The sequence below is a fragment of the Sander lucioperca genome, chromosome 6 (genome assembly GCF_008315115.2).
Source record: "Sander lucioperca isolate FBNREF2018 chromosome 6, SLUC_FBN_1.2, whole genome shotgun sequence".
Classification (NCBI taxonomy): domain Eukaryota; kingdom Metazoa; phylum Chordata; class Actinopteri; order Perciformes; family Percidae; genus Sander; species Sander lucioperca.
The window spans coordinates 1619805-1633377 of NC_050178.1; the positions used below are offsets into that span (position 1 = coordinate 1619805).

Here is a 13573-nt window from a genome sequence, read left to right on the forward strand (position 1 = left end):
ACGTGTGATCTTTGCTGTGAGCAAAGCTGATTCTTTATTGAAGTGTAGTTTTCTCGCAGACCACTTGAATTACAATATACTGAAAGATTATTATGGATTTTTTGCCCAATGACTCCAAAAATTGAAATTGCCTACCAAAGCTTTAATAAAACAGCCATTAAGCCTGTGATTGCAGTTGTAAAGGTAAATACCCTAAACCCCTCAAAAAGCTGTCAAACCAGCACTTAGGACAGAGTTATTCTTTTTACGTCCATGTTAACACTAAGGTGTAATTCATTTAGGAGAAGAATGAACGGTCCTGTCCCTTTTTTTTTTTTTCTTTCTTCAAAAGCAAGCAGAATACAGACATACTGTATATCACAATGTTAAAGCTTTAAAACTAGTTTCAATTGTATCACCTAAGGGGAAAAACATACCCCTGCTCTTTCCCATCCCTTCCAAATACCTCTTCCACTTCACCCAGAATCTTTACTCGGTCAAAAATGAGACAGAGAGACAAAGGATTATTTGATGCTTTATTTTTACAGGCACGTGGTTCTCTGAAGATGTTAAAATTCTTGTTTGATCCTCAAAGTTTTGATGGTCTCTCTGAAACAGGATGAAATGTGTTAAAAATAACATTTAAAAACAAAGTTTAATTATTTTACTATATATTTGCTGAAAGGAACACACTTTTTAATGTATTAAACAGAGGAATTAGGCAAACCTGCTGCAGTCTCGGTGTTTCCCAGCAGATGCTGAATGATCTCCTGCAGCGCTACACCGTACTCCTCAAAGTCCTCCTCTCTCATAGTGAAGCCAATTTCAAAGGGGGCACTTATCTACTCAGAGGAGAGGAAGACCATAAAGTTATAGGGGTGACATTGGGTTGTGTGGTGTAGTCGTGAGTGTGATTGCTACTCACTGTGATGTGGTTGTCCTTGGTGGGTTGACTAGGCTCGTCCATGACTTGGCGGCCGACTCTGGAAGACTTCCCCTTGTTCTGTGGTTGACCCAGACCAGAGAAAGCTCATGATTGATACATGATCCATTAGAAATTCAAAGGCAGCCAAGGAGATTACATACTTCTCAGGTCTTGGATAAAGTATAGTTTATATGCAGTCATTGCAGTTCTAACTATGAGTGCACTGTCCATACAGCCATTCATCTCATGTGTTGTGTTACATTTAGAAATGTTCATGACATGATGGGAAAATGTCGCCTAATAATGCCAAATAATCAACTTATCACAGATCTAAAAGACAACTAGTGTAAAATGTTAAAAAAAAAATTAAAAAGTTTCAGTCACAGGCGCCCAGATAGCTCAGTTGGTAGAGCAGGCGCCCATGTATAGAGGTTTACTCCTCGACGCAGCGGGCCGGGTTCGACTCCAACCTGCAGCCCTTTGCTGCATGTCATCTCCCCTTTCATGTCTTCTCCTGTCCTATCACAAATAAAGGCTGAAAATGCCCTAAAAATAATAATAAAAAAAAAACTAAAAAAGGTTTCAGTCACATGACCGTCAGCACAACTAGCAGCATAACTAACTGCTTAAATTTTACTGAACGTGGGGCAGTGGGTATAAGTTAGCAGCAGGTTTGATATTCGCCGGATATTCGTTTTCGACTTACCCCCGATTCAGTTTCTTCAATAAAATTCCACTACATTACGAGTGTAGTATGTTGAGGACAGTTTAGGACACTGTATAAAAAAAAATGACAATGGTATTTCTCGTTGCTACCGATTTACGAGCGAAAACAGCACTTCAATCTACGTTCCGGCTGTTGGCTGAGTTAGGGACCGTCTACAAATTACAGTGCTCAGGCTGGTGACATATAGACTTATGGGATTCTTTCAGGAAAGAAATCACCAAAAATCATCTTTTGTAATTCTGATTACTGTAGTAGTAGCCAATGGTGGTCTGCTAGTTACTACAGGTCATATTACATAACAAAAGTACATTTCCTCATTCTGATTGCTGTAGTAGTTGCCAAAGGCAGGGTGCTACGTACTACATGTCATATTTTTTTGTCATATGTCACATTACAGTGAAACAGTATGCAATTAAAAGATTAAATTATTCACCAAAAATCAACAAAAGTACATTTCCTCATTCTGATTGCTGTAGTAGTTGCCAAAGGCAGGGTGCTATGTACTACAGGTCATATTTTTGTCATATGTCACATTACAGTGAAACAGGATGGAATTAATTGTTTAAAATTCAATGAAAAGACATTTTCACATTCTGTTTGATGTAATGGGCTTGTTGCTAGGCTGCTACTTAATGTAATGTAATTTTTTAGTGTAACAGGACGGGAATAATTATAAAAAAACACACCAAAGGCATTGTTAACAAGTCATTTTTTAATTACAGAGTAGTAAAGAAGGGTGGATGTAGGCATGGTTCTTAAACAAAAACAAAGCCCAGTGATGAATAAAAATACATGTTCTTATTCTCTTGGATGTAGTTGCCAGAGTATGTCTTATTACAGGTCAGATGACATTATCAGATCATTTATCAAAAGGAGTTGATGGAATAGACATTTTCCTGTTTTGGTTACCTCATTTCCTTGTTTGTTGAATAAGATCCCCTTAATTAGTATTTTTTTCCTCTTTCATTTTGTGGAGCTTAATTTTCTTATTCACTATACTTTTGTTATTCAACCCCTATAGGGCAATATGACCCCAAAATGATCTCACTTTGTAGAATAAACAACATAGAACAAAATCTGTCATGAATAGCCTATAGCTAAGAGACTTGTATTTCTTAACAAAACATAAATAAAAAATATAAATAACATAATATTTATAATAATAAGCGACACTTAAATAAAGATATAAATAAAGTAATAAATAATAGGCAGCGACACTTAAATAAAAATAAAAAATACTGTAATAATAAATAAGAGGCAGAAAAGATAAATAAAAATAAACAATAAATAATATAATAATGAATCTTTCACGTTGACTTTTCCTCTAACCTTGCCCCACAAAACTTTTACATCGTCACGGATTTTCTTTCCCAGTCTTCTATCTTCTACTACAGAACGTAATTTATTAGTAGACAATTGTGAATTGTGAATATTTTAATCTTTTAATTGCATACTGTTTCACTGTAATGTGACATATGACAAAAATATGACCTGTAGTAACTAGCAGACCACCATTGGCTACTACTACAGTAATCAGAATTACAAAAGATGATTTTTGGTGATTTCTTTCCTGAAAGAATCCCATAAGTCTATATGTCACCAGCCTGAGCACTGTAATTTGTAGACGGTCCCTAACTCAGCCAACAGCCGGAACGTAGATTGAAGTGCTGTTTTCGCTCGTAAATCGGTAGCAACGAGAAATACCATTGTCATTTTTTTTTATACAGTGTCCTAAACTGTCCTCAACATACTACACTCGTAATGTAGTGGAATTTTATTGAAGAAACTGAATCGGGGGTAAGTCGAAAACGAATATCCGGCGAATATCAAACCTGCTGCTAACTTATACCCGCTACGTGGGGCTCAGTGGAATGACAGGAGACAAATAAGCGAGTTATCATTTAAGGATGAAGACAAAGAAACATTAAGTATAAAATATTTATATATGGGAAAGAATTACAAGAATTAAAAATATATATATACAAAAGTAAACACAACCAAGTCATTGTTATGGAAGATTGAGTTGTTTTTATGTTGAAAGTGATAATAGCGTTACATTCAGTACAGCAGGATGTAAAGTAAACTGCTTTATTGAATGTATATTGAGTAAGCTGCAAAACAGATACATGCATCATTCAATTTTTTTATATTTTCATAAAAACGAATCCAATTGATCCAAATCGCCAGACAGAAAGCATCTTACCAGAGGTCTTTGTGAAGGGCTGAGAAAGCTGGAGCCTGCGCTGGTCGACTTGCACCACAAGGTAAGAGAACACAGCAGAAAGACCAGCAAACAGGTGTTTGTTTTCAAAAACATGTTGAATTAAAAATATCAATATGATGAAGTAACCTACAGTATAAATCAGCTAATCTGAATCTGACAGCGATCTTAATTCTCTTACGCTCAAAATGGCCAACTTTGTTTGGGAGCGTCTGGCTTCATACCTTTATATATACCTTTCATCCTCTTTCATTTTGGTTTAAAAATGCATTCAGTATAATAGAAACTGCTATTTGTGCTCTCATATCTTGGTAGCATTTGACTGTTCAAATGTTTAAATTGATAACAAAGTAGGCATTTCTCTGTTGTTAACTGATAGCGGGCCTGCCGATCAAATCTATTCAGTGGGGTGATGGAGATAATAGTATTGCTGTCATAGAGATAAAGAAATATGGGACTGATTCAGCCTATTATGCATGCCTACAGAAACATGCCAAGTGCAATACTCATGGAAATTATTACAAATAGTGTTTACTCAGGGAGAGAACCAACTTTATAACAACACAGACATTAAGGTTAAAAACAATCACACTGCTCAACGGTTAACTCTTTTTTAATGTGTCTTAAACTGAGGCATTTGACAAATTCTGAGCCCATAAATGTATATTTGATAAGATTATGTGGTAAACCTTTTTAACGGTCATGCAAGCACATTTCAAAAGATAGCTTTTTTTCTTTTTCCTTTCAGTTTTTGCTCAGTTTTGCATTCTGAATGATCTTAAAAGCCCCTAAGTAAATCATTGTTCAGAATTCTGTAAATGTTTGAGGTTTCATAACATAACTTTATCAAATGGGACTTTTTAATTTTCCAATCGGTATTGATCGATTGGTAAAATGTTAAGCATTGTAGAATATTTAGCACAAAAAACTTAAGTACAAGCTATATAAGTGTGTCAGTCGGTCTATCTGGAAGATTAAAACCTCACACAGTTAAAACGGCTGAATACATTGGTGCCTAGCACAATTAAAATACTGGCATATGAGTGTAAGTCTAGCAGAACAACACTGCAGAGTGATAAATTGCTTGAACGCAGATAGGAGGCATTAGAGAAAAATCTTTAATAACTTTTTTTTTTAATAAGACACATTACCGGTACTCACAATTAGAACTTCCCCTAATGCATTAATGCCCTCGGTTTATAATACAAAAGATGCAAAAAACTATAATTTCCTAAATGCTGAGGATTAGGTCAGAAGATCTTAACCTGACATAATAATAGCCGTAACCCCATGCTGGGAGCTACACCTCTGCAAGATATAATTATTTCTGTGTACCAGCTGAGAGGACATACTGAATCTAACATCATGTATTGAAAGGTACAGAGGCAGGGATGGAAGAGGGAGGAAGAAGAAAAAGAAGAAGCTCTGAGGAGGCTGATCCAGCATGGAAAGGTTAAAATTAAACCTCCAAAATATTTTGCACACATTTGGTCCTTCTTGCACTGCAGAAGGATTTCACATCCTTGCTTCTGAGGCCTGGGAGCTTGGATTAATATGCATTTTTCTCCCAGGAGGAAGATGATCACAACACAATTTGAAAATGTGTACATATTGCACAACCTTCTTACTACCATAAAATCTGTCTTTTCTATGTTGTAAGCAATGGTGAGTTCTGATGAATGAACATATTTTATTTCATTTATTTCTATGGTTAATAGTTACTTTTTAAGACAAAGATGCAAAAGAGACAGAAATTAACCAGGTCATGAAGAACTGAAGAACTTGGGAGAGAAAAAGGCAGTAGTGCAGAGAAGATGGTTGGATAGATATTGCGTTTAACGCTACATCAAAAACGCCACTAGTTGGCGTTAACGCGAGATTTTACTAGCGAGAGAACCACCAACGAAGAAATCAGGCTTCAGGCACAGTTAGCAGTGGCTCGGACATTATGGTGTAGAAAAGAAGTAGTAAACATGGATAAAAAGAAGAAACCCTTCGATGTGACTGCTTCATCGGTGAGTAGCATTGATAAGCATCTTTACAAACGTTGTATTGATACCCTGTGCGGCTGTGTGACGTTTAATTAATTTATAATAACAGCTAACGTTAGCTAACTGTCAGGCCTAGCTAGCAAAGTTACAGTTGTTTAAGTAACTTAACCAGAATGTAAGCATTTTCAGTTTATTCTTGACCTATATTTCGCATATTGCCTTGTTTCTTACAGCTGGTGGACCTTAAAGCTGAACTGTACAGAAAGCAGGAACAATTCAAACAGGAAAAACTTGGCCATGAAAATGCTGGTGCTGGATTCACATCAAAATCCAAACTCAAGGTAGTTACAGTATGTGTTATTTTGGGACATAGTTTTACCTGCTTGTATAAAGAATGACAAATGGAGATCACTAACCAGGATGTCTTTTTCTTCATGCTCATGTTAAGAAACCTAATGTCTGGAGCAAACAAAACGCTGGCGTTTCAGCAAGAGCTGAAAAAGATGCAGAGCAGCTGACTGAGGAGCAGTGCAGCCTGGATACATCAAAGTGAGTTCAACACATTATACAGAGGAGACTTGCTGTCATAATACAGCGGGGACCAACATCTCTGACTCTTCTCATTTAACTTCTTATAACAGACGCAAGTTGGAGGAGAAGGCCAAACTCTACGAGCAAATGACTAAAGGAGACTTTCCAGGTTGGTGGAGTATAAATGATATCATCCTGATATTGAGTTGTACAACAAAATGTATTTATTCTGTAATCACTTCACAATAGATGAAGAGACAGAGGGACTGTTCTTGGTGGATTTCACCCAGAAGATTATTGACAAAAAGAGAGAAACCCTTGCACAGAAGGAAACAGAAAGAGAGAATGAGGAAAGAGAAAACTCGTCTCCTGTCCCTCCTCCTCAAAACCCAGATGAGGAATGGTAATGTCTGATTCATTCATTTTCAAGGGTTTGACTTGGGAAATATGTAGTTTAGTTAGTATGTTGTTCAAAAGTACATTAGTGAACTATATAAATTAAAAACACTGACCAATCCCAGTATTTTAATTTCAAACTAGTACCACCACCACCACCACCACTACTAACTTCAAAAATGCTGCTTATAATGACCGTTCAAATAAGAAAATGTACATTACATAATTATGATAATGTTTTTAAAAACCATTTAGCAAACTGTTCTCCTGCTGCATTGTTTCACTGTAGGGTGGATTATGTGGACGCTTTGGGCCGATCCCGAAGATGCATGAAGAAAGACCTGCCAGGTTTTAAGAAAATGGACCAAGACCTTCAAGGAAAAGGGTAAATAGTCTACAAATAACATCTCTTTAAAGACGCAGGTGATGGTTTCTGGATGTTTGTGTCATGCTGGGAACTGCAACTTTTTTGGATATGACTATTTCATGTAGAAAAGCCTCAGCTGAGAAGACCTTACTCTCGGAGGACATGCGTCGAGAGCTGCAGAGGCAGGAATGGGAGAGGGAGGAAGAGGAGGCTATGAAGAGGCCTATTGGACCGATCCACTATGAGGATATCAGAGGACAAGGTTTCTGTTAAAACATTTCTAAAACATTTTGCACATATTAGAAATGAAGGCTTCTGTTTTGTAAGTCTTGTGCTGTGGAAAGCATTTTGTGTGTCTGTTCATCTCAGAGGCTCGGGATCTCGGTGTGGGTTACTTTGCGTTCGCCCAGGACGAAGAGCAGCGCAGAAAGCAGAGAGAAACACTGGACATGCTCAGAGACCAGGTGAGTTGCCCATCTCTGGACAGATGTAATCTCAAAAATGCATTTTAAAGATTCTCTTGATAACCAAGCACCCCATACTACACGCATACACTTACATGTATGTACATGTATCATATACATACTGTTCTGACAGAAATATGTTGTCCATATGCATCCTTGTTATGTCTTTGTTGTTTACCGGGTTTTCCTTAGTACATCATTACTGTTCCCAGCTCTGGCAAGGCTGCTACACGTTTAAAGTCCTTGATATATTTGATTAATAAGATCTATTTTGAGTCTAAACAGATAGTTGATGCCACTTTCAGTGTTTGCTCAGTCTTTGTTTCTCAAAGATATATCTTACATCTGCCCTGTCCTTCAGACAACAGACCAGCGCACTAAGAGGGAACAACTGAAGGACAAGAGGCAGGTCATCCTGCAGGCCCGACTGGCCAAGGTGAGGCAGAGGAAGATGAAGAAGGCCAAGCTGGATGGCACTGAGGATGAGCAAAGAGTGGAGGACAATGAAGGTTAGATTCCACAACCACCTCACATCAAATGTAGCCATGACCTCTATTTGATATTCTAGAATTGGAGCTGTTTGCGTCTGTTTGCATGCTGCAGTTCAATGATCACATGTATGTTAATGAGGGATTGTTGTGAATTGGTTAGTCCTAGGTGGGGAGGACAAAGGTGAATTAATAGGACCCTCGCCTCCACCAGAGGACTCCTTGGAGGTTAGCACACTGAAGAAGGTGGAAGTGGAGATCCAGGAAAGAAAGGACACCAAACCAGGAGTTCCTCATGTCAGAGAATGGGACAGAGGCAAAGGTAAGCCTTATTATATGAAGTTCCATATTACAAATGTATCTCCTTCTATCATGACTACAATGAAAGTATGTTGAGGGGAAAATAATAAGCATGTGTCTGACACGAGTAGGGCATATACTTTTCTGCTATTTTTCTAGGATGGAAAATCAGTGGTGCAAAAGTCTACTTGAGTAAAGTAGACAACAGAAAATAAAAAAAATAATAATGATGGCTGAATTCCATTTCATTTAGCGACTTCAGTTTCAGGGTCCTGGTGTTGTGCATGCTGGCTCGCTGTCACACTGTCATGGCTTCCTGGGACAAATGAATAGGACAGAGCCATTGCTAATGTTATAAGTAACACCTGTTAAAATAAAGAGATGAGCTGACTGGGGCTTAAGTGGGTGGAAGAGTCCAAGTGGTGCACGTCTTTAACATTGCCTTTTTACGGTTTCTTCCAGAGTTTATGTTTAGTGAGTGGACAACTCGGCGCCGCGAAGAGCGAGAGTCAGAATTTGCACCTCCCTCTGCGTACTTTAATGAGGGGAAGAGAGAGAGACCAGGGAGGAATAAAACTCAGCAGAATAAATCCAAGATGTCCTTCAAGTGGACCAAAAGCCCAGGAGGAATCTCTGAGAGCAAAGAGGATCCACAGTTTCAGCCTAAAACTGCTCCTTCACCTCCTCAACAAAATCCTCCACCTCCTTCACATCCACAGAACTCATCGCAGTCATCCCCTTCAGATCACCCAGCAGATTCAGCTCCTGTGTCTGCTCCTCCTTTTCATCCCCACTATCCCCCTCCTTCATTTTATCCTCCACCCTTGCCTCAGTTTGCTGGACCACCTCACCTACTTCCTCCGTTTCTCCCACAGTACCAGAACCAGTATCACCCCCAGTATCCCGCCCAATATCCACCTCAGCTGCAGAGCCAGTCTCCGCCTCAGCAGCCCCCCCAGCCTGTAGACCTTAGCCAGGCCCAGCAGCCTGCACAGAGTCTAGACGACATGCTGTCCTTCTACAGGAACACTACCTGATCTCTAAAATATCATGTTTGCTTTGTAGTTGGTTCATATTGAGAGTGTAAATACTGCTGTTTCCTTTTTTCTTTTTAGGAAATCATAGAAAACACAGAACACAACTTCTCAGCTCTTTGGAGTTTAAGCATTTAATAAATATTAGGAGTTTAACTGGACATTGTTCTGACTTTTTTTTAATTTATTTTAATTTATTTTTTTGCCATTGTGAAAAACAATTATTACATTTTAGTTTTTAAAAGTTTTAGTATTTGTGTAATGGAAAATGGGCATGAAATGAAGCGGTTACTCCTGTTTGGACATTGAGCTGCAGTATGAAAATATCCACCAGATGGTATTGTACACCTTCATGTTGAGAAACTCTCTGCAAGTGACCAGACTGGTTGTGTACTGTGGTGATCTCTCTGCACTGTTAAAGGACATTATTCTAGAGCTTCAATTATTTTCACAAGTTGATGTCTTCAGATGTCTTAATTTGTCCTTCCAACAATCCAAAAACCAAAAATATTCAGTTTATTATCACATCATCACACACGAGAAAGAAAAGCAGCAGATTTTCACAACTTTTTTTTTTTGTCAACAGGAATCGTTTTAGCTCTAAAAAGCCTCATTTCTCAAACTGTTAAGTCATGGCATGTGGGAAAAGGTAGCAGGTGAAGGTGGGAGTGAGTGCATTTAGTTTCAGAAATGTCTTTCTGTGAAATGAGTGCAAAAGGGTTTTACTGTACTTCTGGAATGTAAGCCATACATAATCTGAACTAAACCACTTCATTGCTCCCTGAAGCCCCACCGGACACATCCTGGTGTTCTGCATAACCACCTCCCTCTACCTGCAACACATCTGCATGTTCCAGTCCCTGTGTATACATGAGCTGGTGAGTCTCCAACATAATTTCAGTTCTTACTGAAAGTCCAGTGAAGATCATTTTAATGCAGTTTGAACTATTTCAGATCCTTCTTACACACTCCTCAGTGTAATCAGAGTGGCATCCAAATAATTGTAAATGGGATGATTAATGCTAGAGAGGAACCCATTTATCCTCAGCTACATACCACAAACTCAAAGGTCTTGTGAGGTGATATATTATCTTTTAAAAGAGCACTGTGTAATGAAAAGAGGGAATTTATCACAGAAGAAGATGATTTAATAACTTCTCAGTCTTGTGTGCTTTGACCAATGTAACATCATTGCACATCACAGCAATTAGGGTGACCTTTAACTATATGATGCAATTCTGAATATCAGGTTTTAATTAATGTTACCAGAACAGTAGCCTCTGAATAGCAGAGCATCTGAGTAATACGTATGATAGCAGGATGAAGTACACAAAAAAATCAAATTCAGATGTGTGGTGGATTGTTGACCCCATTGTGACCTTAAACACTTAAAGGGGAACTACCGTTTTTTTCAACCTGGGGCCCATTTCCCCATGCATTTGTGTCTAATAGACTGATGTGACCAAAAATTGATTTGTGTTGATTGAATTTGGTCCAGTATTGAGCAAGATCGCAATGACGGGCTGGCGTGAACCAAGCTACAATGTAACCCAATGGGGCAATTGTGGAGCCTTGCTTTTTTTTTTTTTGCTGCTGACAGACTCAGATTGTTACTAAAAGTGTGACAACATTATCGATCTCAGGAAGTGACTTTTTGTCCGAAGACAAGCAGTGTGGCAAGTGAGACGAGAAAAAGCGTTCAGGTAGGGAAGTTACAGAAATTATAGGCTCCTGTTATCTGAAAGATTTTCAATGTAATGGCTCAATATTTAAATTATTTCGACAGTGTGGTTGAGGTCGATATAATTGGATGGCCGCCCATATTCATTTGAGCCAGAGTAGGCTATAGTCAATGGATGAAGTTTACGGATGAAGATCGAGCGAGAGAGAGGCTGCAGCTGCTCAGTGTTTCGTGCAGTCAATAGGCTTTAATACATCCATGGTTTAGTGTTATCTAAAAGATTTTCAATAAAAACAATGGTTCGTATTTGCTCATGTCTCACAGCCCTGTTGATTAGAGGGGGGAATCCTGACGTGGTAACACAGCGTATGTTGTGTCTGAGGTATATCACTGGACCCATCCAGACCGCTGGTCTGAGACCACAGATATCTGGCAGCAACAAGTCCCACTCCTGACAACGTATTCTTTGGGCATATAGGGGCACAGCACCCACGGGAGCAGTACCAATGTCCTGAGCCTTGCAGCCCTTCAGCTGCTGCTTCACCCTCCTCTGCCCGCTGCCTCTCGCTCTCTCGCTCTCTCTCATTCTCTTCATCCGTAATGTTGTACTCTGGCTCAAATGAATAGCCTACATGTGATCATCGAACTATAACGACCTCATCCACACTGTCGAAGCATTTAAATATTGAGCCATTAGTAATGGCTCAATATTTAAATGATTTCAATGTAATGGCCCATTAGCCTACATTGAAAATCTTATAGATAACAGGAGCCTATAATTATTGTAGCCTATTGCGTAATAACAGACTACTTGAACGCTTTTTCTCGTCTCACGTTTCACTCTCCACACCGCTGTCTTTGGACAAAAAGTCACGTCCTGAGATCAATAATGTTGTCAGACACTTTTAGTAACAATCTGAGCCTGTCAGTAGCAAAAAAACACTTTTATTGTACAAAAGCAAGGCTCCACAATTGCCCCATTAGGTTACATTGTAGCTCGGTTCGCGCCGGCCTGTTATTGCGATCTCGCTCAATACTGGACCAAATTGAATGTCTATTAGACAAACAAACTGCAGTGACCCACTTGTTTTTCCCCCTATTTGTTCCTGCAGCCTCAAGTTAGACCAGTCAAATACATGCTAAACATCAGCATGTTGGCGTTGCCATTGCGAGCATGTTAGTAATATGACGTTAGCATTTAGCTCAAAACACTGCAGAGTTGCTAGCATGGCTGTAGACTATTTTTGTATAATATATACAGGGACCTTTCCTGGACCTATAGAACAAACAGTGGCTGTAGCGCTCAGAGCAGCTCCTATTATTTTCAGCCCCTATGCTGACCGTCCACCCTGCACTGAGCAGAGCAAGAAACCTCTTCAGGGTAGATCAATTACCACTGCACTAATAACTAACAGACTTTTAAAAAATGTGCCTCTTCTCAGTTTAATTTGACTTGCTGACTCGCCAATTTGATGAGTTGAATCACTTATTAGGGACAGGAAGGAGTGTCTCATTGACAGATCTGCCCTCCTCTCAGGGACCAGCTGCACTGACAAATGATCCCTGCATTTAGTTGTGGCAGTTTAATCCTGCTGTGGCTGAAGAAAATGGCAACCTGCTGTTTTCATAATATAAATTAAATGGTCTTCAGCATTTTGAAAACCTCTTCAGATCTAATGTGATTTTTCCAGTAAGTTTAACAAGCAGTCCATTTTTATTCATATTTTTATGCAAAGCATTATCTGTTTAGCTAGCAGTCACGTATGCACTGTTCAGACGCACTGTCTCACACACACACGCACACAGGTTTGTGGCACTATCTTTGTGGGGACCCGTCATTGACATAATGCATTCCCTAGCTCCTTACCCTAACCTTAACCATCACAACTAAATGCCTAACCTTAACCCTTACCTTCACCCTAACCATAACCTAATTATATCCCTAATCCTAAAACCAAGTCTTAACCCTCAAACAGCCCTTTAACCTTGTGGGGTCCAGCATTTTGGCCCCACAAAGCTGTCGGGACCCCACAAGTATACTGTATTCCCGGTTTTTGGACCCCACGAATATAGTTAAACAAGAAGACACACACACACACACACACACACACACACACACACACACAATGTACCTAGGTGTCAGTTTACAGTTGATATTCCTTTCAGTGCAGCTATAAAGCTACTGTAGCGCAGAAGCTAATGGAGTCTTTATGAGAAGGTTATGAGGTCTGACACTTACAGTAATCCTGTCTTATCTCCTGAACAGGCAAACAATGTTGTCTTTATGACACTGCAGGTCCTTGATCCAGAGAGGGAGAGAGGAGCAGATCTGGCTCCTTGTTAATGCAGCTTTACTGGGATTAAAAAGGCAACTAAGGAATGGCCAGGTCAATAAGTGGCAGTGTTTACCCCCTCTACAAGCAAAATGGAACTCCAGACATGGTAAGATCAAATGCATCCCTTTACAGA

The 13573-nt window shown here is 39.2% G+C and overlaps 2 protein-coding genes across 3 annotated transcripts; one reads left to right on the forward strand and one right to left on the reverse strand.

Annotated features, from left to right (window-relative positions):
- Positions 1 to 501: 501 nt before the first annotated feature.
- ghrl (ghrelin/obestatin prepropeptide) lies at positions 502 to 4257 on the reverse strand. Its single transcript, XM_031287727.2, has 4 exons — positions 3835 to 4257; positions 905 to 982; positions 707 to 821; positions 502 to 588 (listed from the first exon to the last, which is right to left on the reverse strand). The coding sequence occupies exons 1-4, from the start codon at positions 3946 to 3948 to the stop codon at positions 569 to 571; spliced, it is 327 nt and encodes a 108-aa protein (XP_031143587.1). The 5' UTR covers positions 3949 to 4257; the 3' UTR covers positions 502 to 568.
- A 1474-nt stretch (positions 4258 to 5731) lies between these two features.
- Positions 5732 to 9584, forward strand: ccdc174 (coiled-coil domain containing 174). 2 transcript variants are annotated; one of them, XM_036002357.1, is made up of 11 exons: positions 5732 to 5867; positions 6077 to 6184; positions 6292 to 6392; positions 6485 to 6543; positions 6624 to 6777; positions 7060 to 7155; positions 7263 to 7399; positions 7507 to 7601; positions 7963 to 8110; positions 8259 to 8411; positions 8852 to 9584. In XM_036002357.1, the coding sequence occupies exons 1-11, from the start codon at positions 5826 to 5828 to the stop codon at positions 9424 to 9426; spliced, it is 1668 nt and encodes a 555-aa protein (XP_035858250.1). In that variant the 5' UTR covers positions 5732 to 5825; the 3' UTR covers positions 9427 to 9584. The 2 variants fall into 2 exon arrangements, with proteins under 2 accessions (XP_035858250.1, XP_031143622.1); XM_031287762.2 differs by having other exon boundaries at positions 5733 to 5867; positions 8253 to 8411.
- Positions 9585 to 13573: the final 3989 nt, after the last annotated feature.

Coding starts and splice junctions, on each gene's coding strand:
- ccdc174 (XM_031287762.2), top strand. CDS start 5,826: ATGGATAAAAAGAAGAAACCCTTCGATGTGACTGCTTCATCG. Junction 6,185..6,291: donor CATCAAAATCCAAACTCAAG/GTAGTTACAGTA, acceptor GCTCATGTTAAG/AAACCTAATGTCTGGAGCAA. Junction 6,544..6,623: donor GACTAAAGGAGACTTTCCAG/GTTGGTGGAGTA, acceptor ACTTCACAATAG/ATGAAGAGACAGAGGGACTG.
- ghrl (XM_031287727.2), bottom strand. CDS start 3,948: ATGTTTTTGAAAACAAACACCTGTTTGCTGGTCTTTCTGCTGTGTTCT. Junction 983..3,834: donor GCCCTTCACAAAGACCTCTG/GTAAGATGCTTT, acceptor GGTCAACCACAG/AACAAGGGGAAGTCTTCCAG. Junction 589..706: donor AAACACCGAGACTGCAGCAG/GTTTGCCTAATT, acceptor ATCCTGTTTCAG/AGAGACCATCAAAACTTTGA.